Below are 27,419 nucleotides of genomic sequence, written 5' to 3'. Positions count from 1 at the left end.
TCAGTTCCTCTTGACTCCAGAAGTTAAAGGACCTTTAGTGGCATCATGGTCACATGCCTGAGATGTCACCAGAAGGTCCATAAGAAGTCTTAACCTTGGAATTGCTGTGGGGTCTGGGCAATAGCCGAGTCCCAACCAAGGCTTGTAGTCAGATCCTGTAACATGCTAGGTTTATTTTGGGGGTGACCGCTAGGTGCATCCCACACCCTGCTAATTGTTCCCCTACATGTACTTTTACAGGCGAGTCTCTGGACCCTTTAGCTTTGATGTGTCCGCACTCTAATTTTGTACAAATAGTTATCACCACAGATGTGAAGATGACACAGGCCGCTACAGACATTGTTTAACGCTTTATTTGTTTTACAAAAAGATGCTCAAAACCAAAAGTGTGAATCTATATACAGTGTGATGAGGTAATAATCATGCAGTGCTCTCCACTGTGGCTGTGTCCATGGGAGTCTGGTTCTCTGCCTGCAGGTGGGAGATAAAGGCTGGTTACTACAGGACAGGTCTAATGGAGGGGCCCAGATGGCACAGCCCTGCACCCACCTCTGCCTTCTCCACCTGCTCGTTCGTGGGCACCACAGCATCGCCGTTGCTAGATCCATTCTCGACAGGCTCAGATTTGCACTTCTTGGCTTCTTTCACAGGACTCTCCTCAGGTTTCCTCTTCAGAATTAAAGGCAGTTAGTGCTCAGCCCCCATTTACCACCACCCAGCGTTCACCAGCTCTACAGATGTAGAGGAGCATTTACCTTCTTTCTTACGAGATGAGAAATGTCAGATACACAGTTGGTTACTGGTACGGTGCAGTCCCCGCTCTTCTCTGCTTCAGCCTGGAAAGACAGAGGCTCAGTCCCAGGGAACAACATCTGACATTAATCTATAGGGATAATCCTCATTGTTACTTACAGATGTGGATGTGCTACCATTCTCCTTTGGAAAGCTTGATGATGTGCCACCCTGTAAGAAATATTGGCTGTCACCATGACTGTGCCAGACACTGAGCAGTCATGGACTTAGACTGGTATTTCATACGAGGGCCTCAAAGGAATAAGATGGGCATGCCTTATAATAGCATGGGCCTCAATGAAGATTGGTATAATGCTCTTAAAGGGTTTGTCCATTACCTGGACAACTTAAAGCAATCCCCTTGTAATAGAGCCAGCTACTCCCTTTCCAGCAATTTGAGCCAGGTCTCAAGTGACATTATGCTCCCTCATTGTTGGAATGAGTACAGCTGGGGAAGGAGTGAATCTTCAATACGGGGAGGGCCGACTACTTCATTTAAAAGCCAGTTGTACAGGTAGTGACAACCCCTTTAAAAGGAATTTACTTTCCCTCGATTGAGATGATTGCTATTAGATGCTGCTGAAGGGTGGGAGTCACGACCATATAACTCAGATGGGGATTGTAATGCAGTGCTCAGACTAACCGACAGCTGCAGACTTAAATGAAGGTGTCCTGCTCAGGTGAGTCACGGACAGTCTGAACCTTGCACCAGATCCATTTTATATGGCCACCTGAATCTTCCAAGCATTAGCAATGCAGGTTTGTTAGCTGTGCTCCATACCATTTGCAGTGTGACAAGCTGCATCTTAAGATCCTCTTAAGGCTTTTCACACTTGTCGGTATGGGGCCGTCAGTAAGCGTCAGTGCAACGCACCGACGGACGTTGTGCAAATTCTGCACAGTGTGGGCAGCGGATGCAGTGTTTCAACGTGCCCACTGTAAAGTCCCAGGGAGGAGGGACGGAGTTCCAACTGCACATGCACGATAGGAAATGCAGGACACAATGTACAAAAACACGTTCCCTTGAACGTTTTGATACGACGGCCTGCCAGATACCGACACATCCAGTGCACAATGCATGGAACGTGTGTCCATATGTTGCTATGTGTCAGTAATACAAGTCTATGCAAAAAACGCATCCTGCGGGGATGCGTTTTTTTCCACAGAACGACGCATTGCGATGGCCCCTAAACGATGGAAGTGTGAAAGAGGCCCAACATTCACAACTGCTGTCTCAGCCATGTCAGTGCAGTGACTACTAACCAGAGTCTCCTTAAGCACTTTGACCGTGTCTTCCATCGATTTCTGTGCTTCTTTGGAATCTTCAATCTTTTCCTTAATATCAGGCAGGAGACCCTTCAATTCTTCCATTTCCTTCTGTGACTCTTCCTTAGACTCCTCTGCAGCCTTCTCAAGCTGTTCTGTAGTGACCATTGAAAAATTTTGAGTGTTCCATTGTTACCCAGAGGATTAGTTTGGGGGCTGTACAATATATACCCTGTGACTGCTCACCCATTTTCTTCTCTATCACCGCTATGGACTGGTTGAAGTGAGAGATGGCTTCGTCGTGTTTGCTGCTATACTGATAGGCCAACCCCAGCTGGTAGTGAGTCTCTGCAAGTAGTCTGTTATGTTCTACTAGATGCTCCTTCTGGATGGCGAGACACACCAGGAAGTCTTCCACAGCTTGGATGTAGTTCTCTGCAGACAGAGTGAATGTCAGTGACCATTGTAGAAGGATGTTAGCTGCAGTAAAGCCTCAAGGCGAGCACTCACCTGACTCAATGCTGACTTCTCCCAGCTTCAGATAAGCCTGTGCTGCCTTCAGCTGTGATTCCTTGTCCTCCTGCCTGTGGATGGATCAAGACATTTGTTAAATTGAAAGCGAACCCTCATATTGCTTTAGTTGCACAACATCCCTCAGCACGAACACCGGGAATTTGTTTTGCAAAAACTGGAGCCATGTTGTCCACAGCTCATCTTAAATTCAAAAAAAAAAAAAAAAAAATAGATATGCAACACAGGAGTCTTGCTGGATGACAGCAATCTGATCTGGACCTGACGTGGTGCAATAGTGACCCCCAAAACTTCTAAAAGCACATCTATGGAGAAGACTGACAAGTTTGTATCTGCACAACATGGAGTCCCCTTACCTTTTAAATATCATCTTTGACAAATCCAGCATCTCCCAGGCCAGCTGCAGGTTATCAACTTCCTCTTCGTTTTCCTGGAACAGGACAGATGTCATCACCTAAACAGTAGTATAGAGCCCCAACATGCAAAAAACCCTGTACAGCTGCACTGATCTGTGCCAGCTCCAGAGCAAGAACAAGATTTTCTTCATTTTTTTAACCCACCCATTGGGGCTACAAACATCTGCAGCGAATTTACCTTCTCGTCTGTCTCTTCATTGTCAGATTCAGCATCTTCCTCTAGTAAAATAAATAAATGTCAGTCTCTGTGTGCGGGGTGCAGAGTGAAGCATCATGCATGCAGTGTGCAGAGAGCCATCGTGCCACCACCAGACTGGTACGACCAGTATCTCAGACTCAGGTGCAGGAACACTCCAGACCATCGCTGCCAGGTCACTAGATAATTGCGCCCAAGTCTACCACCCCTGTTACCTTCTGCCCCTTCCATAGGCTCTGCTTCATCACATGCAGTTTGATCTTCCTTCTCTACAGCTGTTGCAGTTTCTTCAGGTTTAGCTGCAGTGTCAGAGTTCTCAGTGTCTTTGGGTTGGTCATCAGTCTTGTCCTCTGGCTTCTCAGATTCCTGGGCAGAGCCAGTCTCTACATCTTCAGTCTTGTTCTTCACAGCTTCAGTTGAGACCTCAGCTTCTGGTGAGACCTCTGGTTTGGTCTCTACCACTTCCATGGCTTTTTCCACCTCTGCAGAATCACCTTCAGCCTTCTCTTGAGTCTCCGCTTCACCTTTCTCTTGGGTCCCTGAAGAGTCACCTTCAGCTTTGTTCTCTGCAGTGTTACCTTCAGCCTTCTCCTGGGTCTCAGCTTCAGCTTTCTCTTCAGTCTCAGCAGCATCACCTTTAGCCTTGTCTTGGGTCTCTGCAGCTTCATCATCAACTTTCTCTTGGGTCTCAGCAGAGTCACCTTCAGCCTTGTCTTGGGTCTCCACAGCAACATCTTTCTCTTGGGTCTCAGCAGCATCACCTTTCTCTTGGGTCTCAGCAGCATCACCTTCAGCCTTGTCTTGGGTCTCAGCAGCAACATCTTCAGCTTTGTCTTGGGTCTCCGCAGCAACATCTTTGTCTTGGGTCTCTGCAGCATCACCTTTAGCCTGGTCTTTGGTCTCTGTAGCAGCAACATCCTTCTCTTGGGTCTCTGTAGCAGCACCATTAGTTTTTGCATCATCACCTTCAGCATTGTCTTTGGTCTCTGTAGCAGCAACATCCTTCTCTTGGGTCTCTGTAGCAGCACCATTAGTTTTTGCATCACCACCTTCAGCCTCGTCTTGGGGCTCAGCAGCACCATCTATCTTCACAGTGTCACCTTCAGTTTTTTTGTCTTGGATCTCTGGAGCTTCAGAGGATTGCTCACACTCCATCTCTTCAGTATCAGGTTCTTTGGAGTCTTCACCATTCTCCTTTTCAGATTTTTCCTCCTTTTCTGCCATGGCGTCATATACCTGCTCTCTTAACTCCTCCCTTTCTTTCTCTAGGGGGTTTGAGAAAAATCCCTCAGTTTTAGTGAGAGCCATGAGCATTACACATCTTCAGTAACGTTACATCTTCTAACAGTAAGTGATGGTTGTGGGACATTAGTGAGTCTGATCACTGCATACAGTTGTACTACACTCTGCTTATTCATATCACTATTAGCAGGACTAAATATTACAGCATAGCTGCACTTTAGGCATCTCTAAAGCTGAACCCATAAGACATCCCTGGTAGACTGAATAACCAGATCAATCTTAATGACTTGTGAGTAAGAAACCAAGCAATACCCAACGCCATATGTATTTACACTATCCACAGGGATCTCTAATGGGTGCAGGTGTAAGGCAGCCTGGTACTGTAGATGGGACACCTAAGCAGAAAGCAAGCAAGCAAAAATAGCAGACTTGGTGTGACTTCAGCTTTTGGCTGAAAGTGGAGGACTACCCAACTATGGTTGCCATAAGATGCAGACCAGGCAACAGAGCTCCAAGACACCGCCAAAAGCTGAATTCTCAGAGTCACTTTTCTGAGGATACATACCATCAAGGTTGGACGCACTGGGGACAACAGGGTCCTCCTTTTCGGAGTCTTCATCTTCCTCTTCTGGCATCCCCTCCAGAGCATTTCCCAGGACATTACTCTCCATTCTGCATGTATGAGTTAGAAGGGTCAAAGATAAGGAAGATAACTAGTTACCCCCTCACTAGGTTATGACCCCTTACCTTGCCATCTCCAGGAGAGTTGTGCCATAGAGGTAGAAGGCATCTGCACACTGGTCGGCAGTCTCACCATACTTCTTCCCACTATGGAGAACAGAAGGTCCCATTAGAGACCACATCTGAAGGGGGAAGGACCTGACCAGCTGCCTTGCATGCACAGCAGGGAGAGGACCATTGGCAATATAATAGAAGTGGGCAACACTTCAGTTTTACATCCAGAGGCAATGCAGACAATGAAAGAAGCATCAATGCAGAAATCAATCTTAGGTGCCTCCCACCTCATAAGTTGGCCCAGATTTGTGCAGATATTCCACATGTAAAGTCTGTATCATCTCTAATGCCCCATTGGGAACTTGAACCTGTGATCATCTGGTGTCACAGTATATAGAATTAATCAAAGAATTTCTGTATGCAGAGAAAACTGCGGTGTCCCATGATGATCGCAAAGCCAGTTTTCATTTAGAGCTGGAAGTTACAAGCTCCTCAATGAAAAGGCTGACAACAGGGAGCAATAGTACACATTACAAGAGCCACGGCCAGTCTCCACTTACAGAATGCTGCTGGCCTCCTGGAAGGCATTGACGGCAGAGCGGATGTCCTTCATGACTAGATTCCTTTTGCCCACTCCCATCAGCCGCTTCACTTCAGCATCCGCATCATCCCTGCAGAGGAAGAAACATCATTCATTGCATGTGACAAGACACCAGGGCCCCACAGATGCCAAAACATAGATCTTACCCATCAGCTTGTTCTGCGGATGTTGAAGGCTCAGAAATTTCTTCCATCCTAACAGAAAAGGAAAAACAAAAAGTTACCTCCAACATCACCCGGTCATCCTATAACCCCTAGATGCATGTACTGAAGTAGCGATGATCGGTGCTGCAGGTTGTAACCCTGTAAAGGGAAGGATCAGAAGCAGCTGCTGGTGTCACTGACAGCCACCACAAACGTCAGTGTTATAGGTCAGGTACTACTCATTTAGACTCCAAAACAAATTCCCTCCCAGTTGAGTTTGTTACAATTCTCCATATGGCAAACAGCACTTGTTACAATGTATCCAACTAGAACAGACACAGTAGTAACAAGTCCTCATTATGGCACCAGTAGTGTTTCTCACAGATGTCTGATGGGCATTGCAGACCCCATTATATATGGGATCCACTGGGAACCAGTGCCAGGCATGGAATGGATCCAGCATCAGCTATCCACATCACTGCAGGGAGTGGATTGCAGGAGGAGCTACAGGGACCCAGATCAGCCTGCTTATACATGTAGGAGGCCCAGGGTGGTCGTTTTATACTACACTTGATGCCCCTAAAGAAGAGAAAGTGCAACTTCTGCTTACAGAGCGAGGAGAACCAGAGCCCACCCAAATTGTGAGCATGGAGCAAACGTGAGGCACCGACGGTCAGCTGGGGCCAGGCAGACATCCTACAATGGGGCCCTTACAATCATCATACAAGAGGGCGCGACTGCGCAGGAGGGGTGCAGACACCAGTCACACCTGGACCGGGTCAGAAGCTTCCCAGTGAGTGAATGTCAGATATCGTGCTGCTGACTAGAGGACACCGTGCACCTCTGGGGAAGGAGAACAGGACATTGTACCAGGAAGGAGGAAGCTGGTAAATGAGGGCATTCATGTCTATGCAGCGCCCCAGAGTCCTGGTCGTTGCAGTAATGTTGTTCTTCCACCAGGGGGAGTGATGTTACGTCTGAGGGCAATGAAGGAGATCTTCTGTCCAGGCATCACAACCACAATACACACTTCAGGCCACCATGGGGAGCCATGCTTCTATCTATTAGGGCACTCCTCACATTTAAGTAAAATTGGTAGTCTGAGCAGAAAGTGAGAAGGAGAGCAGACGGAGGTCTGTGGGAGAACGAAAGTTCACAGAGGTGCGGCAGCATCCAGAGAAAGACATTGAAAGGAATTGCGTTGCAGTGAGAGAAACGGTCATAGCAAAGGAATGGAATATCAGGGAGACCAGCTAGAAGCAGGTTGCCTCCTTCTGAGGCACAGTAACCGGTAGCATGAACACCGAGGGAGTAAGGATCTCTGTGCCATTACTTCAGAGACTGGCAGGACAGTTAGCTGCCCGACCATTTACCCAGGAGGCACGGTGGCAACTTGTGGGGGCCAGGGAGTCTCTAGGGTCCCTATAAAAAGCCTCAGGCCACCAGTCATATGGATTTGTCCAGTCCGTCAAGGGGACAGAGACATTACATCTAAGATAGTTGTGAGGACCTCACTGAGGAGCTCAGCAGGGAGGAACTACAACACCCAGGCGCTAGAGGAAGGCTATTGAATTCCTCCTGGATAAGGGGACTCTGGATTTGCCTTCAGACCAGCCGGACTCTGCCTGCCCTGTGGTCCCTACCCTGGACTGTGGACGCTGAAGTCTTCAGTAAAGGTAAAGAGACTGCAACCTTGTGTCCTCATTCTTCTCTGCGCCTCACACCATCCACACTCTGGGAAGCCCTGGGGATATACTTCACCTGTGGGAAGGTATACCATCTAGCTGCCATAACATCACCCCAGCGAACCCCTAAGCAGCATCGGTCACTCTGACCGAATACCACAGGTGGCGTCACAAACATTATCCCTTTAAAGACCTACTCCACCCCCCCCCCCATTTATTAATGAACATCCCCTAGGGCCACAGACCGGGTCAGCCACCGTGAAACCCCCGCAGAGAACCGAAGGGCCCGACTCCAAGTACTCCATTGGCCTAGTGTGGGGGCGATCCAAATCTACATAGGCTCCTACATCTGACCGACATACAGGTGGGGGCCAGGCCTCACACAGGCCCATCTGGCTCCAGCTCCGAGTAGGAGCCCCACCAGGGCAGAGGTGAGGACTAGGTGGCATGATGAAGCACCGCGGCCCCCCACAGGAGGAGGAGCAGGCGCCAGGGACCACCACAAAGGAGCGCAGGCGCCAGGGACCACCACAAAGGAGCGCAGGCGCCAGGGACCACCACAAAGGAGCGCAGGCGCCAGGGACCACCACAAAGGAGCGCAGGCGCCAGGGACCACCACAAAGGAGCGCAGGAACTGGCGCCAACCTCGCTGCCACTGTCACCTGGTCACACACAAAGCAGAGCGCGCGAAGGTTCAAGCAACCAATGAGAAGGCGAGCTGTCGGCGGGCCTGTCTGCCGCGGCCAATCGGATAACGAGGATCGGCTCTGTTGCCAGGAAAGCCCCGAGCCCCGCCCCTATCACTATGTGGCCGGAATAAACGATAGAAACAAAACACGGAACTCCCGGTAACACCGGACAAGACGGAGACTCGTCTCCCAGGAGACGTCCGCCGCCTCCCGTCCTCCATGTGTCCCGTACACCTCTCCGCCTTCACACACACTGATTCACCAAACCCGCCTTACTTCTCTGCCTCGGTCGGTACCGTCGCTGTGTTTTCGGCCATGATGACTGGAATCCACTGGCTGCGCTCCGCCGACCACGACTGGAGGAGAGAAGATGGCAGATCGTATCCCCCGCGCCGGGCGCTGCTCTTATACCGCCTGCCTTTAGCCCCGCCCCGCGTCACGTCCCCGCCCCCCGGCTTCCGAGGACCTCTGACCTCTGAGCAGTTTCCCGCGCTCCCGGCTGCCTATTGTCTGCGGGTCACGTGACGCGCAGACCGGAAGTGGCGGCTGCCTGCCCCTAGTGGCTCTAGTCACGTCCTCACCATTCCCAGCCTCTGCTTCCTGTCACTGAATAGACTTGTGAATGAGCATTTTCTGGGGATTTCTTCTTCTTGCTTATTAATAACTATTATTATTACTTCAGAAAGGTCCACACTCGGGACTGAAACGTTGCACATGGGCCAATAAACTGCACTTGTTTTTTCATTTATTGGTGTGCTGCCTTCATTTCCCTGGATTTATTATTATTATTACTGGTGGCCCAATAACCCCTATTATATGGGGCCGGGGCGACATTGGCTGCTCATGCGCCATCACAGGTGAAAAGAGTTGTATTGTCACACAATAGCCACCTGGTTCTGATGATTTGCAATTTCCTTGTCCGTAGGAGGACTACAAGGCCCAGACTGACCTCGCAGCTCCTGACTCGGGCTTATGGCCTCAGAGGCACATATAAGGCTGTACGACCTGGTTTGCAGACTCGCGGTAGCACTGGACACCGCCGTCCGTGTACAAACCGTAAAATGCGCCTGTCTGAACACGGCCCTATGATAGGAGACGCTTCCGAGACCTTCCCGATATACGTCACTTTCTGGCTGAAAAAAATCAATAAATATATACAACACTGCAGGATGCTATGTGCACACGTTGCGGATCCGCAGCGTTTTTTGCGGTGCAGAAACTGCAGATCCGCAATTGATTTACAGTACAATGTAAATTAATGAGAAAAAATGTTGTGCACACTTTGCCGAAAATCCGCTGCGGAAACGCTGCTGTTTAAAAGAAGTAGCATGTCACTTCTTTTTTTGTGAATCTGCAGCGTTTTTGTACCCATTTCATCATAGAAAACCGCAGCAAAAACGCACAAAAAACGCTGCGGAACTGCACAAAAAACGCGACAAATCCGCAGCTGCGTTTTCTGCCAGGAGAGGCAGAATCCGCACCAGAAATTCCTAAGGCTAATCCGCAACGTGTGCACATAGCCTAAAAAGAAGGATTTTTTGCTGTGTAGGGGGCAGTTTTCCTGCTTCATTTGAGGCAGTAGTAAAATTTGGAGAGATTATTTTTTTCCAAAATAAACGGACTTAAGAAGTGACATTTTGCTTCTTTTCCTCATTGAAAGTATTTTAAATCATTTCTCCTGTAGATTTTACAGATAAATTTGCTCCATAATCCACATAAAAAAAACAACTTCTAATATTCTTTGATGTGGATATCGAAGAGGATCCATCTTGGAAATACACATAAAAATAAAGCTCCCAGAAGATCGAATCTACTAGTGATGAGCGAACGTGCTGGGATAAGGTGTTATCTGAGCATGCTCAGGTGCAAACAGAATATCTTCGGCGTGCTCAAATAATATGTTCGATTCCCCGCGGCTGTTAGGCAATCCCTGCATATGTTGCGGCTGTGAAACATCTGCAAGACATGCAGCCGCAGGGACTCGAACATATTATTCGAGCACGCAGAAGACACTGTTAGCACCCGAGCATGCTCATATAACACCGTATCTGATCATGTTCATTCATACATTGTGAGACCTTCAGCTCTCAGCATCTGTATTAGAATTCTCGGACGACGTCAGTTTTCTGGCGGTCAGAATATCACGGCGTGCCGCAGTGTTGTATCCAGTGATTCATAAATCAAGTGATTCGTAGATAAAGGGGTGTCACTATTATGAGATACTACATGCCAAAATATAATCACCAGCACTGAAGATAAATGATTGGTGTGAGTGTTGAATGATGGACCCCCATCTATCTGATAGTCATAATGTAGCTTAAGGAAAAATCCTGGAGAATCCAATCTACTATATAATTGTCTAAGGGTCACTTCTGTCTGTCCTTCTGTCTGTCACGGATATTCATTGGTCGTGGCCTCTGTCTGTCAAGGAAATCCAAGTCGCTGATTGGTCGCGGCAAAACAGCCACAACCAATCAGCGACGGGCACAGTCCGGAAGAAAATGGCCGCTCCTTACTCCCCGCAGTCAGTGCCCAGCGCCCGCATACTCCCCTCCGGCCACCGCTCACACAGGGTTAATGCCGGCGGTAACGGACCGCGTTATGCCGCGGGTAACGCACTCTGTTACCGCCGGTATTAACCCTGTGTGTCCCCAACTTTTTACTATTGATGCTGCCTATGCGGCATCAATAGTAAAAAAATGTCATGTTAAAAATAATTAAAAAAAACAAAAAAAAACTGCTATACTCACCCTCCGTAGTCCGCTGAGCCGCGCATGGCCTCTGCCATCTTCCATTCCCATAGATGCATTGCGAAATTACCCAGAATACTTAGCGGTCTCGCGAGACCGCTAAGTCATCTGGGTAATTTCGCAATGCATCCTGGGAACGGAAGATGGCGGCAGCCGTGCGCGTATCGCCGGAGCTTCGGTGGATCCCGCCAGAGGGTGAGTATATAACTATTTTTTATTTTAATTATTTTTTTAACAGGGATATGATGCCCACACTGCTGTATACTACGTGGGCGGTGTTACATACCGCGTGGCTCTGTGCTGTATAGTACATAGGCAGTGTTATATACTATGTGGGCTGTGTGATATACTCCGTGGTCTGTGCTATATATTACGTGGCCACTGTTATATACTACGTGGCTGGGCAATATACTACGTGGCTCTGTGCTGCATACTACGTGGCTCTGTGCTGCATACTACGTGGCTGGGCAATATACTACGTGGCTGGGCAATATACTACGTGGCTGGGCAATATACTACGTGGATGGGCAATATACTACGTGGCTGGGCAATATGCTACGTGACTGGGCAATATACTACGTGACTGGGCAATATACTACGTGGCTGGGCAATATACTACGTGGATGGGCAATATACTACGTGGCTGGGCAATATGCTACGTGACTGGGCAATATACTACGTGACTGGGCAATATACTAAGTGGCTGGGCAATATACTACGTCACTGTGCAATATACTACGTGGCTGGGCAATATACTACGTGGCTGGGCAATATACTACGTGACTGGGCAATATACTACGTCGCTGGGCAATATACTATGTGACTGGGCAATATACTACGTGGCCGGGCAATATACTACGTGAGCTGTGCAATATACTATGTGACTGGGCAATATACTACGTCGCTGTGCAATATACTACGTGACTGGGCAATATACTACGTCGCTGGGCAATATACTATGTGACTGGGCAATATACTACGTGGCCGGGCAATATACTATGTGAGCTGTGCAATATACTATGTGACTGGGCAATATACTACGTCGCTGTGCAATATACTACGTCGCTGTGCAATATACTACGTGGCTGGGCAATATACTACGTGACTGGGCAATATACTACGTCGCTGGGCAATATACTACGTGAGCTGTGCAATATACTATGTGACTGGGCAATATACTACGTCGCTGTGCAATATACTACGTGAGCTGTGCAATATACTATGTGACTGGGCAATATACTACGTCGCTGTGCAATATACTATGTAGCTGGGCAATATACTACGTGACTGGGCAATATACTACGTCGCTGGGCAATATACTACGTTGTTGGGCAATATACTACGTGGCCGGGCAATATACTACGTGAGCTGTGCAATATACTATGTGACTGGGCAATATACTACGTCGCTGTGCAATATACTACGTGAGCTGTGCAATATACTACGTGACTGGACAATATACTACGTGAGCTGTGCAATATACTACGTGAGCTGTGCAATATACTATGTGACTGGGCAATATACTACGTGGCTGGGCAATATACTACGTGGCTGGGCAATATACTACGTGGACATGCATATTCTAGAATACCCGATGCGTTAGAATCGGGCCACCATCTAGTGTAAATATAATACTGTCCGTAGCTCTGCAGCCAAATAAAGCCCAATCCTAAAAGTCAATATCGATTACTAGCCAAATCAGATCTCCTGCTTTGCACTGAGGAGGGGAAACATCCCCGAAAGACGAGTCTTCAAATGGAGTATCTGCTTCTGATCCTAAGTCATGTGGCCAGGCTCGGTGAGAATTGCTACATCCATTAGGTGGCGCCGGAGATAAAGTCTTCTTCCTTCTGAAGTGGCTATTTGCATATTTATATTCCCAGAGGGTCATTGCATGGCCTATAAGTCTCTACAAAGTGGGGAGAACCCCATAGAAATCCCTCTCTATCAAACTTAGCTTTTATTAGTATTTACATTATATTATGATGGCTAAAGGTAGAAAATATTGTCCCTAATCAGCCTCAAATTATTATTTTAATAGTTATCACTTGTGTATGTACATTTGATGACACCCTGGGGGTCCACCACCTATATAGCAGACTAGGGTAATCAATACTTATATCACAAGTCCCCCAAATGAACACATACAAGCGATAACTATGAAAATAATTTGAGGCAGATTAGGGACAAGATTTTATACCCTTATGCATTTTACTATAATAAAAATACTAATAAAGCTAAGTTTTGTGGTTTGATAGAGATTTTTAGGGAGTTATTCTCACTTTGCTAATATTTAATATATTCCTCCCAAGCCATGTTTGGCCTATAAGTCTCCTTACACCGGCTTGGCATTCTCTGCAAGGAGAAACGTTGCCCCTTTAAAAAGTAATAATGCTCCAAGTGATTCCTGTAAAGTAATAATGCCCTTTCAGTGCCCCTTATCAAGTGATATTGTCCCTAGTGACCCTTCAATGCTATAAGGCTATGTGCACACGTATAGAGCTCCTCTGCGGATTTTTCCGCATCGGATTTGATAAATCCGCAGCGGTTGTCCCTGCGGATTTATTGCATTTTCTATTGCGGATTCCGCTGCGGATTTACATCTGCAGTTTTATATTGGAGCAGATGTAAAAACGCTGCGGATTCCGCACAAAGAATTGACATGCTGCGGAAAATAAAACGCTGTGTTTCCGCACGTTTTTTTCCGCAGCATGAGCACAGCCTTTTTGGTTTCCCATAGGTTTACATTGTACTGTAAACTCATGGGAAACTGCTGCGGATAATAATCTTTATCCGCAGCTGCGGATCCGCAGCAAAATCTGCATCGTGTGCACATACCCTAACAGCTCCCGCTCTTCTGGGAAGAGTTTCTACAAGATTTTGGAGGCGGCTGTGTGAATTTTTGCCCCTTCATTCAGAAGAGCATTTGTGAGGTCAGACACTGAGGTTAGGGTCAAGAGCCGGCTCACAATCTCTGTTCTAGTTCATCCCAAAACTGATGGATGAGGCTGAGATCTGGGCTCCTCCATGTCTGTACGGACCTGGTGCACTGGACACAGTCATGGGGAACAGAAAATGGTTTTCCCCAAACTGTTCCCTCAATGCTAAAGCTAGTCGTCCACAATGTATTATGATGGAAGCTTTAGGCTATGTGCACACGTTCCGGATTATTCGCACGTTTTTTTCGGCGGCTTTCCGCGGCAAAACGTATACATTAAGCATCCCATCATTTTTAATGGTTTCAGCAATTTTTGTGCACATGTTGCGGTTTTTTTTTTCCACAAAAAAAAACGCATGCGGAAAAATACGCAGCATGTTTATTAATTTTATGGATTTTAAGAGGATTTCCCACTATATTATTGCATTGGGAACCTCCGGAAAAAAACCGCGAAAAATCTGCACAAAAAAAAAAAGAGCAAAATACGCGATAAAAACGCGTGCAGAATTCCTGCAGAAATCCTCAGGATTTTCTGCATACTTTCCGGACGTGTGCACATAGCCTTAAGGTGTCACTGGAACTAAGGGGCCAAGGCCGCCCCCTGATAACAGCCTATAGCATTATCCTCTACCATCTGTACAGCCGGCACAATGCAGTCAGGAGGGTAACCTCCTGGAATCACCAAAATCAGACGCCAAAATGGAGAAGTGGGATCCATCACTGCATAGAACACATCTCCTCCAGAGCCCTGTGCTGGCGGTTTTACACCACTCCATCCAACGCTCAGCATTGTGCTTGGTGATGTACGGCAGCTGCTCGGCCATGAAGCTCCCGGCGGGGGCGCAGTGTTTGTGCTGATGTTATACCAGAGGTCTGGACGCTGCAGTTATGGAGTTAGTACAGCGTTGGTGACTTTTCTGCCCTTTGCTCCTGCTAGAGATCTGAACAGAATCACTGCTTCACAGAAGTCTTTGTTTCTGAGGATCCAGCACAGACAATGCTCTGTGAGGATTGTTATGGTGCATTAGTTTTCGTACATCTGTCATTTTTCTGTTGTGGTAATATACAAGGAGCAGAAATATCAACTGCACCCGTCCCCAGAATAATTTACAGCAAGGTGATTTTTAATTGAATTAAATTATACGACCACAACAAGTTTTTTTTTTTTTTTCATACAAAGCTCAAGATTTATTACAAAGCGTTGAACATTATGACCTAAGACTGCTGCACAGAAAACGGCGGAGACTGGCAAAGCCAGTGCAGATTTCGGGTGACGCCACTTAGTACGGGTCATTGAACGGATACATGGGGTGTCCAGCATCCCGGGCAACAGACTTTCCATCAACCTGCAAAAGATAAAATAAAATCTGGTGTGACTCTAAATATATGGCAATGAATACTGCGAGAAGGACCGACAGACATTGGTCACTACAGGGCATGAAATGTCTGACCGGGCAGGGAAATTGCATTATGAGCGAGTCCCAAATATAGGATTGTAGCGGTTATTTTCACATATTTTATAAATCTTAACATTTCCGCACAGCCACAAAGGTTTGTTGGACTCTCTGCAGCTGTAAAAGAAGTAATTTGGATGATATTGTGAAATTGTCCAATTTTCCAATATGATCCCTAAAGGATCTCCAAAAATAAGTTTCCATTACTCCAATAAATAAGATAATAAAAATGAAGGTGGCTCACAGCATTCCAATATTGGACAATTACAAAGGGCACATAGTCAAAAAAAGTTCCAATTCAGGTGAAAAAAAAAACGTCATGGTTCCATTTATTCTGCTATAGATGCTATTTATGGCAGAATAAATGGAACATGTACGGTTTTTTCAACTGACTTGGACTCTATCTCTTTCTTCCAATAAATAAAGAGTCAGATCCTGAAAATAAGGGTGATACATACAGTAAGGCTGTGTGCACACGATGCGGATTTATTGCGGATCCGCAGCGTTTTTCCGCGCAGAAACGCTGCAGATCCGCAAAGTGATTTACAGCACAATGTAAATCAATAGGAAAAAAAAAATGCTGTGCTAATGGTGTGGAAACGTCCGCATGAAAAACACTGCGGATCAAAAGAAGGAGCATGTCACTTCTTTTGTGCGGATCTGCAGCGTTTCTGCACCCTTCTATTATAGAAATCCGCAGTGGTAAAAAACGCATGTAATTCGCACAAAATCCGCAACAAAAAAAAGCACAAAATCAGCATTAAAAAAAACGCATCAAATCTGCACTTGCGTTTTCTGCCAGGAGATGCAGATTTTGTGCAGAAAATTCTGCACCCCAATCCGCAACGTGTGCACACAACCCCTTCTGCTACATTTAGGCTGTGTGTCACTATAATTGAGAAGAGCTTGTCATGATGCAGCCTGTTCTCCAAAGGACAGTAGGTAAAAACCCGGTAAAGTGCATAATCATAACTCCATTATTGGATTAGGATTTAATGACTAGGTGTAAGGGTATATGCACACTTTCAATATGTGCACACTTCTGCAAATCTGATGTGTTGGGATAAAAAAAAAACGCAACATAAAATACTTGTCTCTTTTGCATGCCTTCTTATGCATTTTTCCCACTCATTAGTATGGGTAAAATCTGCAGCAAAAACACTGAAAGGATTGACATACTGTAGATTTAAATGTGCATCAAATCTGCAAGTGAAAAATAAGCAACTAGTGCATGAGACTGCAGGAATCTCACTTTGCTTGTACTAGGAAATCCTTCAGGTTTTGTGGCAAATCTGGGCAGAAAAAAAAAAAAATACATGATAAAAACGTAACGTGTGCACAGACCACAGTGTCACCTCATTTCTCACACAGTGTCCCCCACAACCTGGCCATGATCTCAGCAGACTCACAGTGATTAGAGGAATGATGTATCTCCAGTTCTTGTTGAGGGCTCCAATCTGCTTCATCTCTTCTTCTGTCAGACTGAAATCAAAGACCTGGCCGGGAAACAAGATACGGTAAATAAAAATCACCATCCGCATTAATGTCCACCCATATCAGCCAGGCAGGATGTAGATACGGTATCTATGTATCTCCGTAAGTCTCCATCCCTTTAATGTTCTGACATAAGAAAGGTTAAATTAACCCAATGTATACAGTGCCCAAATCATGATCATCACTGAAATGCCAGCGGCGATCCGACTCATATTGACCCACATAAACATGTACACTGCTCAGTGTGAACCTGCTTTCATCTGTGAAGAGCACAGGGCGCCAGTGGTGAATTTGACAATCCTTGTGTTCTGTGGCAAATGCCAAGCGTCCTGCACGGTGTTGGGCTGTGAGCACAACCCCCATCTGTGGACGTCGGGCACTCAGACCTTCCTCATGGAGTCAGTTTCTAACCATTTGTGCAGACACATGCACATTTGTGACCTGCTGGAGGTCATTTTGCAGGGCTCTGGTAGTGCTTCTCCTGTTCCTCCTTGCACAAAGGCGGAGGTAGCCGTCCTGCTGCTGGGATGTTGCCTCCTTCAGCCCCCTCCACGTCTCCTGGTGTACTGGCCTGTCTCCTGGTAGCGCCTCCAGCGTCTTGACACTACACTGACAGACACAGCAAACCTTCTTGCCATAGCTCGCATTGATGTGCCATCTTGGATGAGCTGCACTACCTGAGCCACTTGTGTGGGTTGTAGAGTCCGTCTCATGCTACCACGAGTGTGAAAGCACAACCAACATTCAAAAGTGACCAAAACATCAGCCAGAAAGCATTGGTACTGAGATGTGGTCTGTGGTCCCCACCTGCAGAACCACTCCTTTATTGAGGGTGTCTTGATAATTGCCAATAATTTTCATTTGTTGTCTATTCCATTTGCACAACAGGATGTGAAATTGATTGTCAATCAGTGTTGCTTCCTAAGTGGACAGTTTGATTTCACAGAAGTTTGATTTACTTGGAGTTATATTCTGTTGTTTAAGTGTTCCCTTTATTTTTTTGAGCAGTGTGTTTGTTCCTCTGATTCTTCAGATGCTGTGAAATTAACTCCAATTTGTTCTTATAGTGACATGACTTGCTGGGATTTGTAGTTTCACAGCCACTGCAGAGACCTCCGAGTCATATACTGAATATAATATACAGATGTTTGCTCACCTGAAAATTCTGAAGGATCCGGGAAGGGGTGACGCTTTTTGGGATGGTAACGACTCTCCTCTGCACCTGAAACCTGGAATATAAAGACGGCCGCTATAGTAATTAAACATCTGTAGTTCACTACATCCCAGGGGATCAAATATCGATGTGTTGATAAAAATCACATATATTTTGTGAATGTTCTAAACCAAATATCCATAGGAGGAGAAAAAAAAATATTTACCGCCTCGGCTAGGCAACTGGGTGCAGGTATGGGACCCCAAAGTACAACGGCCAATAGCAATTATAGTATTAATAAGGACTATACAGTGCCTTGCAAAAGTATTCGGCCCCCTTAAACTTTTTTACCTTTTCCCACATATCATGCTTCAAGCCTAAACATACCAAATGTAAATTTTTGGTGAAAAATCAACAACAAGTGGAACACAATTGTGAAGTACGAAATTTATTGGTTATTTAAAATTTTTGTGGAAATTCAAAAACTGAAAAGTGGGGCGTGCAATATTATTCGGCCCCTTTACTTTCAGTGCAGCAAACTCACTCCAGAAGTTCATTGTGGATCTCTGAATGATCCAATGTTGTCCTAAATGGCTAGTGATGATAAATATAATCCACCTGTGTGTAATCAAGTCTCCGTATAAATGCACCTGCTCTGTGATAGTCTCAGGGTTCTGTATGAAGCACAGAGAGCATCATGAAGACCATGGAACACAACAGGCAGGTCCGTGATACTGTTGTGGAGAAGTTTAAAGCCGGATTTGGATACAAAATGATTTCCAAAACTTTAAACATCCCAAAGAGCACTGTGCAAGCGATCATATTGAAATGGAAGGAGTATCATACCACTGCAAATCTACCAAGACCCGACCGTCCCTCTAAACTTTCATCTCAAACAAGGAGAAGACTAATACAGGACCAATCTTGAAGAAAACCTGTTGGAGTCTGCAAAAGACCCGAGACTGGGATGGAGATTTGTCTTCCAACAAGACAATGATCCCAAACATAAAGCAAAATCTACAATGGAATGGTTCACAAATAAACGTATCCAGGTGTTAGAATGGCCGAGTCAGAGTCCAGACCTCAATCCAATCGAGAATCTGTGGAAAGAGCTGAAAACTGCTGTTCACAAACGATCTCCATCAAACCTCACTGAGCTCGAGCTGTTTGCCAAGGAAGAATGGGCGAGAATTTCAGTCTCTCGATGTACAAACCTGATAGAGACATACCCCAAGAGACTTGCAGCTGTAATTGCAGCAAAAGGTGGCGCAACAAAGAATTAAGTTAAAGGGGCCGAATAATATTGCACCCCACGCTTTTCAGTTTTTGAATTTCCACAAAAATGTTAAATAACCAATAAATTTTGTTCAACTTCACAATTGTGTTCCACTTGTTGATTCTTCACCAAAAATTTACATTTGGTGTCTTTATGTTTGAAGCATGATATGTGGGAAGAGGTTGAAAAGTTCCAGGGGGCCAAGTACTTTTGCAAGGCACTGTAGATGCACGGAGCTACAGGTAATGTTTCTTGTCCTCTTGTCGTGTACCTGAGAAGGATCTGGGCCTCGGATTTGGAGTATTTCTTTGCCATCTCCAAGATGCAGGGCTCCTCCAGCAGAACCGGGTCCTCGGGTTTCCTCCAGCTGCGGTCAGGAGATCCGAGTGGACTGTAACCAATGAAGACGAGACCGTTCTTGTGGCAGAAGGCGATGAGCTCGTTCTGAGCCAGGTACGGGTGACACTCCACCTGCACACAAAAAAAATTTACATGACGTTAAAGGCCAAATACCAGACACGGATCCGGGGCCACATGAGGCCTTACCAAGTTTATACCTGCAGCACAGCCGGCTTCACAGCAGCGATGCTCAGGATGTCCTCAATCTGCCTCTTGTTGAAGTTGGACAGACCGATGGCCTTGGTCAGACCCTTCTCCACCAGCTTCTCCATGGCCTTCCACGTGTCTTTGTAGTCGGTGTAGTCATACTGCAGGGAGCCGTCTGGGTTTTGTGGAAAGATATTATCTCCTCTCCTGTAGCAAAGGAGGTGATGATGTAGCCGAGGATCACTGCATTGTGCTGCAATACCTCTGATCTGTACAACAAGTACATTACCTCCAGACAATGCAGCCGACCTCACCACTGCCGCCATCCACAACCAGTCCATGCTCACCACATATGTCTGTCTATCCTATACATACTCTACTCCATCTTCTAACCTAGACAATTAAGCCATCCTCTACTCCTAGCTCATGCATCCCCACCCCCAACCTTTCCATTCTCCACCCCTTCTATACATTTATCTATACATCCTACACATTGAGTTCATCTATCCATCCTCTAATCCATTGCTCCATGTACCCTAGCCCATCATACCCTCTAACCTCCGTTCAACCATCACCCCCAGCCCATTGATCCACTCTTCACCCCTAGCCCATTAATTCCATCCTCAAACCCTATACCACTGATTCTTCCTTCACCCCTCGGCCATTGATCCATCCTCTACCCTAAGCCCGTTGATCCATCCTCCACCCAGAGCTCACTGATCCATCCTTCACCTCCATCTCATGGATCCATCTTCCACCCCTATCCAATTGATTCTATCTTTGCCCATTGATTTATCCTTCACCCCAAGCCAAATGATCCCTCCTTTATTCCAGCCCATTGATCCCTTCTTCGCCCCCTCCATCTTCCACCCTTAGCCTATGTACTCACTTACTTGAAGGCATAAGGCCAGTGCATGAGGTACAGGTCCAGATATTCAAGCTGCAGATCTTCCAGGGTCTTCGTCAAAGCTCCTTCTACATCTTCAGGGTGATGCTTGTTATTCCACAGCTTGGAGGTTACAAATATGTCTTCTCTTTTTAGGCCCTGCAAGCAATAGCCGGGACAATGATATTTTCTGGGTAACAAAAAATATCAGAGAACTGTAAATCCCCAAATTTTACCTGATCAGAGCAGAGACTCATTTTTATGGCTTCTCCCACTTCTGTCTCATTTCCATACACAGAGGCGCAGTCTATGTGGCGATATCCAACTCCTAGTGCATATTTTACTGCATCTCTCACCTGTCAGCAAGAAAACTGTCATTAATACGCAGGAACATTTTGGGGGTTATCAGAAGGCCATAAACATAGACAAACACTGCAATGCTCTCGTGTAGATCTGTATGTGCTACATGGTGTGTATTCAACGGAAAGGCTAATGTTGGACATGAGTATTAGCAGCCAACACGTCCTCTGCAATGCCAGAGATGGTCGCTGCTCCACATCACTGCAGTGATGTTATCTAGGGCACAACTTTACTACTGTGATGGCGGTTGGGGAGCACCAGTAATAAAAGAGGTGATGCTTCTGGAGGTGAAAATGCAATGATGTAGTACATGCGTTTCTCCACCAGAGGGCGCCTGCATGATGACTAATCTCCAGAGCAGTCACTGATTTGGGGACCCTATTATCACAACAAATCTAAGAAACTTTATATAGAGAATACCCCATAGAAAAGGGACACTGGAACCCAACAAAATAAAACATAGATCCGTGTAGTCAATCATATTCGTTTATTCTAAACATAAAATGCACTTTTTTTTCCCTTCATTGAAAAGCATCAATGTGAATGTGATTCATCATCACCGACTGCAAGAGGATAAAAGACAATGAGAAAGACATTCTACAGAAAGCAATGGAATTGGTGGACTGAACAAAAAAAAAAAAAAAAAATACTCCAGGATCATTGAAGGTTGCAGTTTTCTGCTTTCTTGTTATGTCATATTTAATTCACCTCCAGAGCTGCACTCAAAATTCTGCTGATTAAATACACGGAAGAACCACACAGCGCACTATAAGATAAAAGCGGGAAAATGTGCGTTCTAGGCTGACATGCACCAGTCTTCTGATCATCACCTCTACTGGCAAATCTGTGGGTAAGGCCGGAGTCACATTACCGTAGAATACAGGTGAGTGATATGTGAGAAAACATCGCACAGTACTCGGACCAGTGTTAATCTATGGGGCAGCTCACATCATCGTAATTGTTTTCAGGCATATTAGACGTGCGTGTGAAATCGCAGAATTGTGTGATTGTACGCATATATCGTCCAAGAATCGCCAATGCAAGCCTATGGGTGCGAGAAAAACTCGGACACCACACGGACCATTCGTCTAGCTTGCGACAAATACGCACACATTTTCCTCATTTCAGCCCATTAAGCCATTAAATTCAATGAGGAAAAGCAGTGAGAATGTAAAGTCATACAGAGGTCATACAGATACATAGGAGCGAGAAAATCGCACCATCGCATTGCAAACGTATAACACACGGATGACCATACGGAGAACACTTGTGCGACTCTCGGCAGGGAGACTCAGACCGATTTTCCATACATTAAGGCTATGTGTACACGTCCGGAATTACCGCGGAAATTTCCGCGGCAATTCCGCAACTGTGCTGCGGGTAAAACGCATGCGGAATTGGCATGCGTTTTCCCACTAAACACTAGCATTTTACAAGCGTAACTAGCTTGCAGAATGCTAGCGTTTTCCAAGCGATCTGTAGCATCGATTGGAAAACTGATTGACAGGTTGGTCACACTTGTCAAACATAGTGATTGACAAATGTGACCAACTTTTTACGATTGATGCTGCCTATGTAACATCAATAGTAAAAAGATCTAATGTTAAAAATAATAAAAAAAAAAAATCATGATATTCTCACCTTCCGGCGTCCCCGGCAGCCTTCCCGCTCCTCGCGATGATCCCGTTCCCAGTAATACCTCGCGGCAATGACCTCAGATGACATAGCGGTCTCACGAGACCCACGTAATCACAGGTCATTGCCGCAAACCATTACTGGGAACGAAGCATCGCAATGAGCGGAAAGGCTGCCGGGGACGCCGGAAGGTGAGAATATCACGATTTATTTTATTTTTTTTTAACAATTATATGGTTCCCAGGGCCTGGAGGAGAGTCTCCTCTCCTCCACCCTGGGTACCAACCGCACATGATCCACTTACTTCCCGCATGGTGGGCATAGCCACATGTGGAAAGTGAGCAGATCAATGCATTCCTATGTGTGCGGAATCCCTGCAATTTTTTTCCGCAATGCGATTCCGCCGCGGAAAAAAAACGCAACATGTGCACAAAAATTGCGGATTGCATTCTAATAGGATGCTTAATGTATGCTTTTTTTTAGCGGTTTTATCACGTTTTTATAGCGAAAAACGCAAAAAAAAAAGTGAAAATTCCTGAACGTGTGCACATAGCCCTAGTGTGACCCCGACATAAGAAGAAGCTCATGTAACGTATGAACACAGTACCTGCCAAATAGTGAGTGCAGCTCTGGGGTATAATACAGGATGTAACTCAGGATTAGTAATGTATGTACACAGTGACTGCACCAGCAGAACAGTGAGTGCAGCTCTGGAGTATAATACAGGATGTAACTCAGGATCAGTAATGTAATGTATGTACACAGTGACTGCACCAGCACAATAGTGAGTGCAGCTCTGGAGTAGAATACAGGATGTAACTCAGGATTAGTAATGTAATGTATGTACACAGTGACTGCACCAGCAGAACAGTGAGTGCAGCTCTGGAGTATAATACAGGATGTAACTCAGGATCAGTAATGTAATGTATGTACACAGTGACTGCACCAGCACAATAGTGAGTGCAGCTCTGGAGTAGAATACAGGATGTAACTCAGGATTAGTAATGTAATGTATGTACACAGCGACTGCACCAGCAGAACAGTGAGTGCAGCTCTGGGGTATAATACAAGATAAGTAATGTATGTATACAGTGACTGCTGTTTATGGAGATTCATTTTGTATGTGATATGTAGGTGATAAATTAAAATGTTAATTTTTTTTTTATTAAAAAAAAAATAAAAAAATAAGTCCCTCAGCTCATAAATGGCCACAGCTCATTCACTCTACAGAATACAATGCAGGGTATGTTTTTGTTTTTTTTTCATTTTGTGCCTCTATAACACTGACCCCGCCATTGTGATGAACAGATGCGGCCCGCCAGACCCTCAGCATCAGAAACAGACATAATAAGGGGCTTCACTTCAGATCCTATTCATGCATTCCCCGCTCGCCATTGTGCGCCTCTCACCGGGATGATTGTGTCACTGATCTGTGCTCCGTATGTAGAGCCGACAGCTGCACTCACTGAATAAGGGCAGGAAACACTTTTCCTGAGATCAAAGCAAAAGACTGGAATAATCACCCCGCGCCAAAGTGAAAATATGATGAAAGCGACAATCACCTGGAAAGATTTCCTACAAGCTCACATACATTAGATCATGTATTCTCTTCCTGGGGAGATCCATCGCAGGGCATTCTGGAGATCACACTGCTTTCTAGGAGTCCAGAGAGGCAGATGATAGATACACCCTAGTCTAATCCTTACCTGGCCAGGTGCGCTCTTCCAGGTGCCCAGTCCGATAATGGGTATCTTCTGGCCGGTGTGTAAGGTCTCATATATAACTGCTGACGCCATGTTCACCTTGTACTGGGAAAAAAAGGGAGCAGAAACCAAAATCAAGAAGACGATCATATCGCAGAAAACTTAATACAGACTCCTGGGAAATCTTAGGTGAAAGGCAATATGGCCGCCATCTCCCTAAATATAAGGGTTGAGTGGTTGTAGTGATAGGATTAACTAAGACAGCGGAAGGTCCTGAGCCCCGATATTTCTTGACCTGCACTGCGGCAATGAGCAGTGCATAGAAAGGGTTAATAATGTCCGTTTTCCTCCTGAATACACATCACATGAGCGTCCAGACCTCACCCATCACTTCCCATTATACTAAATGGTGAGTCGCACGGCGCCCGCGGCCACTGTGTGGCACCGATGAATCAGGAGACGGTACCGAGCTGTGGTATGATGCCAAAGATTACGGCTTTAAAGGGACATTACAGCTGCACTGTTTACTGCACAGTTTAATACAACCTATTACTCCCTGTTATCAGCCATTTCATGTAGCAAAGAGGCAGATTGCAGAACAAGTGCATACAGCCTGTTGCTCCCTGTTATCAGCCATTTCAGGTTGTGGAGAGGTTGAATCTAATGTTCTTCAGCGCGATGAGTGATAGAAAGTGGAGCAATGCCCTGCCCTATAATCAGTTCCTTCGGGCTTGTGCAGACGACCGTATAACTTGGATGAGTTCTCTCTCTTGTTTTGACGGCTAATACTCGTCCCCATGTAATTCCATGGAGCTGTTCAGATGTGCGATGTTTTCATCAGACCAACTGACAAAGATTGCAGGATGCGCGATTCACCTCCGACATTCATATGGCACTCGCCTGTTCCAACTCTATGGGTCCACGGGGAAAAAAAAAAAAAAATAAACGGTCTGCACTCGGATGACATCTAAATGCAGACTGATTTTCACCAACTGATATTATACAGAAGTTAGAGAAACTTTTTTTCTCTCCACTTCTGAAAAAAAAAAAAAAAATCAGATTACACTGTGATCAGCATACTCGGACCGATTTTACAGAGAGGAGTACAAAGATTTGTGGGACCCTGCTCCGGCATCCACTTTGTTACTCCTTGGCAGCTGGACCGGGGCAGTGCACGCTTCCTTGGCTGGCACTCAAATGCTGGCATCCTGGGCGCTTCTTGCAAGGATTACTAGGCTGCCTCCGCAATGTGAAGACCTCGTCACTGGCACTCATGTGACATCTTGATGTGCCTCTTGTCAGCCGCTCCTTTTATAACGATCCAGCACTATTAAAGACATTGGGCTTAGTATGCTAGTGGCCCTTTAAAAAGTAAAATAAAATTAAATGGGCATCAGTGATGCAATCCTCCAGACTACACTTCCCATCATGCTCTAGCGTCTGTCCTGGCGTGCTACAGTCCATTATTGCATAACAACCTTAAGGCCACAAGTTCCCAGTTTTTTCCTCATTTCTGCTTCTTCTGTGCAAAATACTGAGTGCACACAAGTGCAGGAGGATTACAGGAGGGGCTTGTGTTACATAATGAGGGGAGTGCACCAAAACAACCGTTACATCTGTAGAGCTCATCCAGGAAACCCTACAGACTTTATCAATAAATCTTACAAAGTTAAAGATGAAAGAAAACAGATTCTGTACAAATCTACAAAACCTTTCATCCTGATTCATGAATAGAATGCCTGAAGTACAGTAAAGACTGACACTAGATAATATGTAATTTGTGTATATGTAATTCAGGACATGTAGAAAGCTTGGTGAGGAGCCATACAGGCACAGTAACTGGGAAGGAGTGGAAGCTTAGGCTCAGAGCCAGCCCTCGCCTATTATAACAGGATGGCGTCACTATGGCACTGACTATACACAGATACAGGACCGGTCTTGCCTGGCACAGGTGGGTGAATGTCAGTAGAGGAGGGGCAGCGGTGGCTGGGAGTGTCAGGTCATACCAGGTAACAAAACCACCAAAAATCCAGCAGAGTCAGGACAAAGGACTGATCAGAGAGAAAGCGCTGCCCGACGTGCCAGGCAAGCATTACCAGCATTGCTAGATGATGCCCAGCCCATCGGAGTAGGTGCAAATGCACATCCAAGTCTAAACCAGGAGTGGATCCTAAACACAGAGAAATAATGGAAACATTTACATGTTTTCTTTTCTCAAGAAAAATTCTGACCAAATCTGCAACGTGTGCATGAGGTCTGAGGGTGATCGTCCTGATCTCCTGTGCGGAAACACAGGGAAATAAACATGATCAGGGCCTTCCTGTCCAGAGATTGGGGGAAGGGAGGTCCAGCATGAGGACCCTGGTCATAATGAGAGCGTTGGAGCCCGCACTCCTCCTTGTGCTCCCCTCTAGGCTTCTCCTGTCCATCATTCGCTTATTTCCAACTCATGAAAATTTCATATTGCACAAGATCCCAGAAAAGGGTGAAATAAGACGAAAGTAGCAAGAATTCCTTACAGGAAAAAACAACATCCTGGCCATTCGCCACATATTTACTAAGGGTGGTTTCACACTTGCGTTTTTGTCTCCAGCGTTTTTTGCAAAAAAAACGCATGCGTTTTTTTCCCTATATTTAACATTGATAACGCATGCGTTTTTTGTTGTACGCGTTTGGTCGCGTTTTGAAACGGCATGCGTTCTTTTTCAGAAATGCAACTTGTAGTATTTTTGAGAGGCGTTTTTTTGACACATAAAAACGCATGCGTTTTCATGCGTTTTTTTGTGTCAAAAAATACATTGGAGTCAATGGAAACGCATGCGTTTTTATTTAAAAAAAAAAAAAAAACAGAAAACACACTGATATGCCACCCCCCACCATAAAGGTGATAAAGGGATCCTAACCCTAACCCTAAAGGGATCCTAACCC

At 45.7% G+C, this 27,419-nt stretch overlaps 2 protein-coding genes across 3 annotated transcripts in view; both read right to left on the bottom strand.

Annotated features, from left to right (window-relative positions):
- Nucleotides 1–335: 335 nt before the first annotated feature.
- NASP (nuclear autoantigenic sperm protein) lies at nucleotides 336–8,763 on the bottom strand. Its single transcript, XM_069738021.1, has 15 exons — nucleotides 8,573–8,763; nucleotides 5,926–5,973; nucleotides 5,739–5,849; nucleotides 5,191–5,271; nucleotides 5,009–5,115; nucleotides 3,417–4,466; nucleotides 3,184–3,224; nucleotides 2,946–3,019; nucleotides 2,569–2,642; nucleotides 2,305–2,493; nucleotides 2,056–2,213; nucleotides 913–963; nucleotides 756–836; nucleotides 550–669; nucleotides 336–471 (listed from the first exon to the last, which is right to left on the bottom strand). Exons 1-15 carry the CDS (start codon nucleotides 8,611–8,613, stop codon nucleotides 421–423), a joined length of 2,277 nt encoding a protein of 758 aa, XP_069594122.1. The 5' UTR covers nucleotides 8,614–8,763; the 3' UTR covers nucleotides 336–420.
- Nucleotides 8,764–15,088: 6,325 nt separating this feature from the next.
- The window catches only part of AKR1A1 (aldo-keto reductase family 1 member A1), a 34,092-nt gene continuing 21,761 nt past the window's right edge, over nucleotides 15,089–27,419 (bottom strand). The window contains exons 2-9 of one of the 2 annotated variants that reach the window (XM_069738018.1): nucleotides 24,495–24,596; nucleotides 21,030–21,149; nucleotides 20,801–20,952; nucleotides 19,919–20,114; nucleotides 19,633–19,832; nucleotides 18,089–18,161; nucleotides 16,848–16,934; nucleotides 15,089–15,330 (exon numbers count right to left, since the gene is read on the bottom strand). In XM_069738018.1, the coding sequence (XP_069594119.1) occupies nucleotides 15,265–15,330; nucleotides 16,848–16,934; nucleotides 18,089–18,161; nucleotides 19,633–19,832; nucleotides 19,919–20,114; nucleotides 20,801–20,952; nucleotides 21,030–21,149; nucleotides 24,495–24,584 (984 nt within the window). In that variant the 5' untranslated portion in view covers nucleotides 24,585–24,596 and the 3' untranslated portion in view covers nucleotides 15,089–15,264. The remainder of the gene's footprint in view (nucleotides 15,331–16,847; nucleotides 16,935–18,088; nucleotides 18,162–19,632; nucleotides 19,833–19,918; nucleotides 20,115–20,800; nucleotides 20,953–21,029; nucleotides 21,150–24,494; nucleotides 24,597–27,419) is intronic. The other variant, XM_069738020.1, reaches the window with a different exon arrangement.

The sequence above is a fragment of the Ranitomeya imitator genome, chromosome 8 (assembly GCF_032444005.1).
Source record: "Ranitomeya imitator isolate aRanImi1 chromosome 8, aRanImi1.pri, whole genome shotgun sequence".
NCBI lineage: Eukaryota > Metazoa > Chordata > Amphibia > Anura > Dendrobatidae > Ranitomeya > Ranitomeya imitator.
Note: the sequence above shows the minus strand (reverse complement) of the source record. Positions and strands in the feature narration are given on the sequence as shown.

Excerpts from the sequence above, each read along its gene's own strand:
- NASP (XM_069738021.1), bottom strand. The coding sequence starts at position 8,613 with ATGGCCGAAAACACAGCGACGGTACCGACCGAGGCAGAGAA. Across the intron at positions 3,020-3,183 it reads ATGAAGAGACAGACGAGAAG|GAAAACGAAGAGGAAGTTGA; the intron begins GTAAATTCGCTG and ends GTCCTGTTCCAG. Across the intron at positions 2,643-2,945 it reads TCAAAGATGATATTTAAAAG|GCAGGAGGACAAGGAATCAC; the intron begins GTAAGGGGACTC and ends ATCCATCCACAG.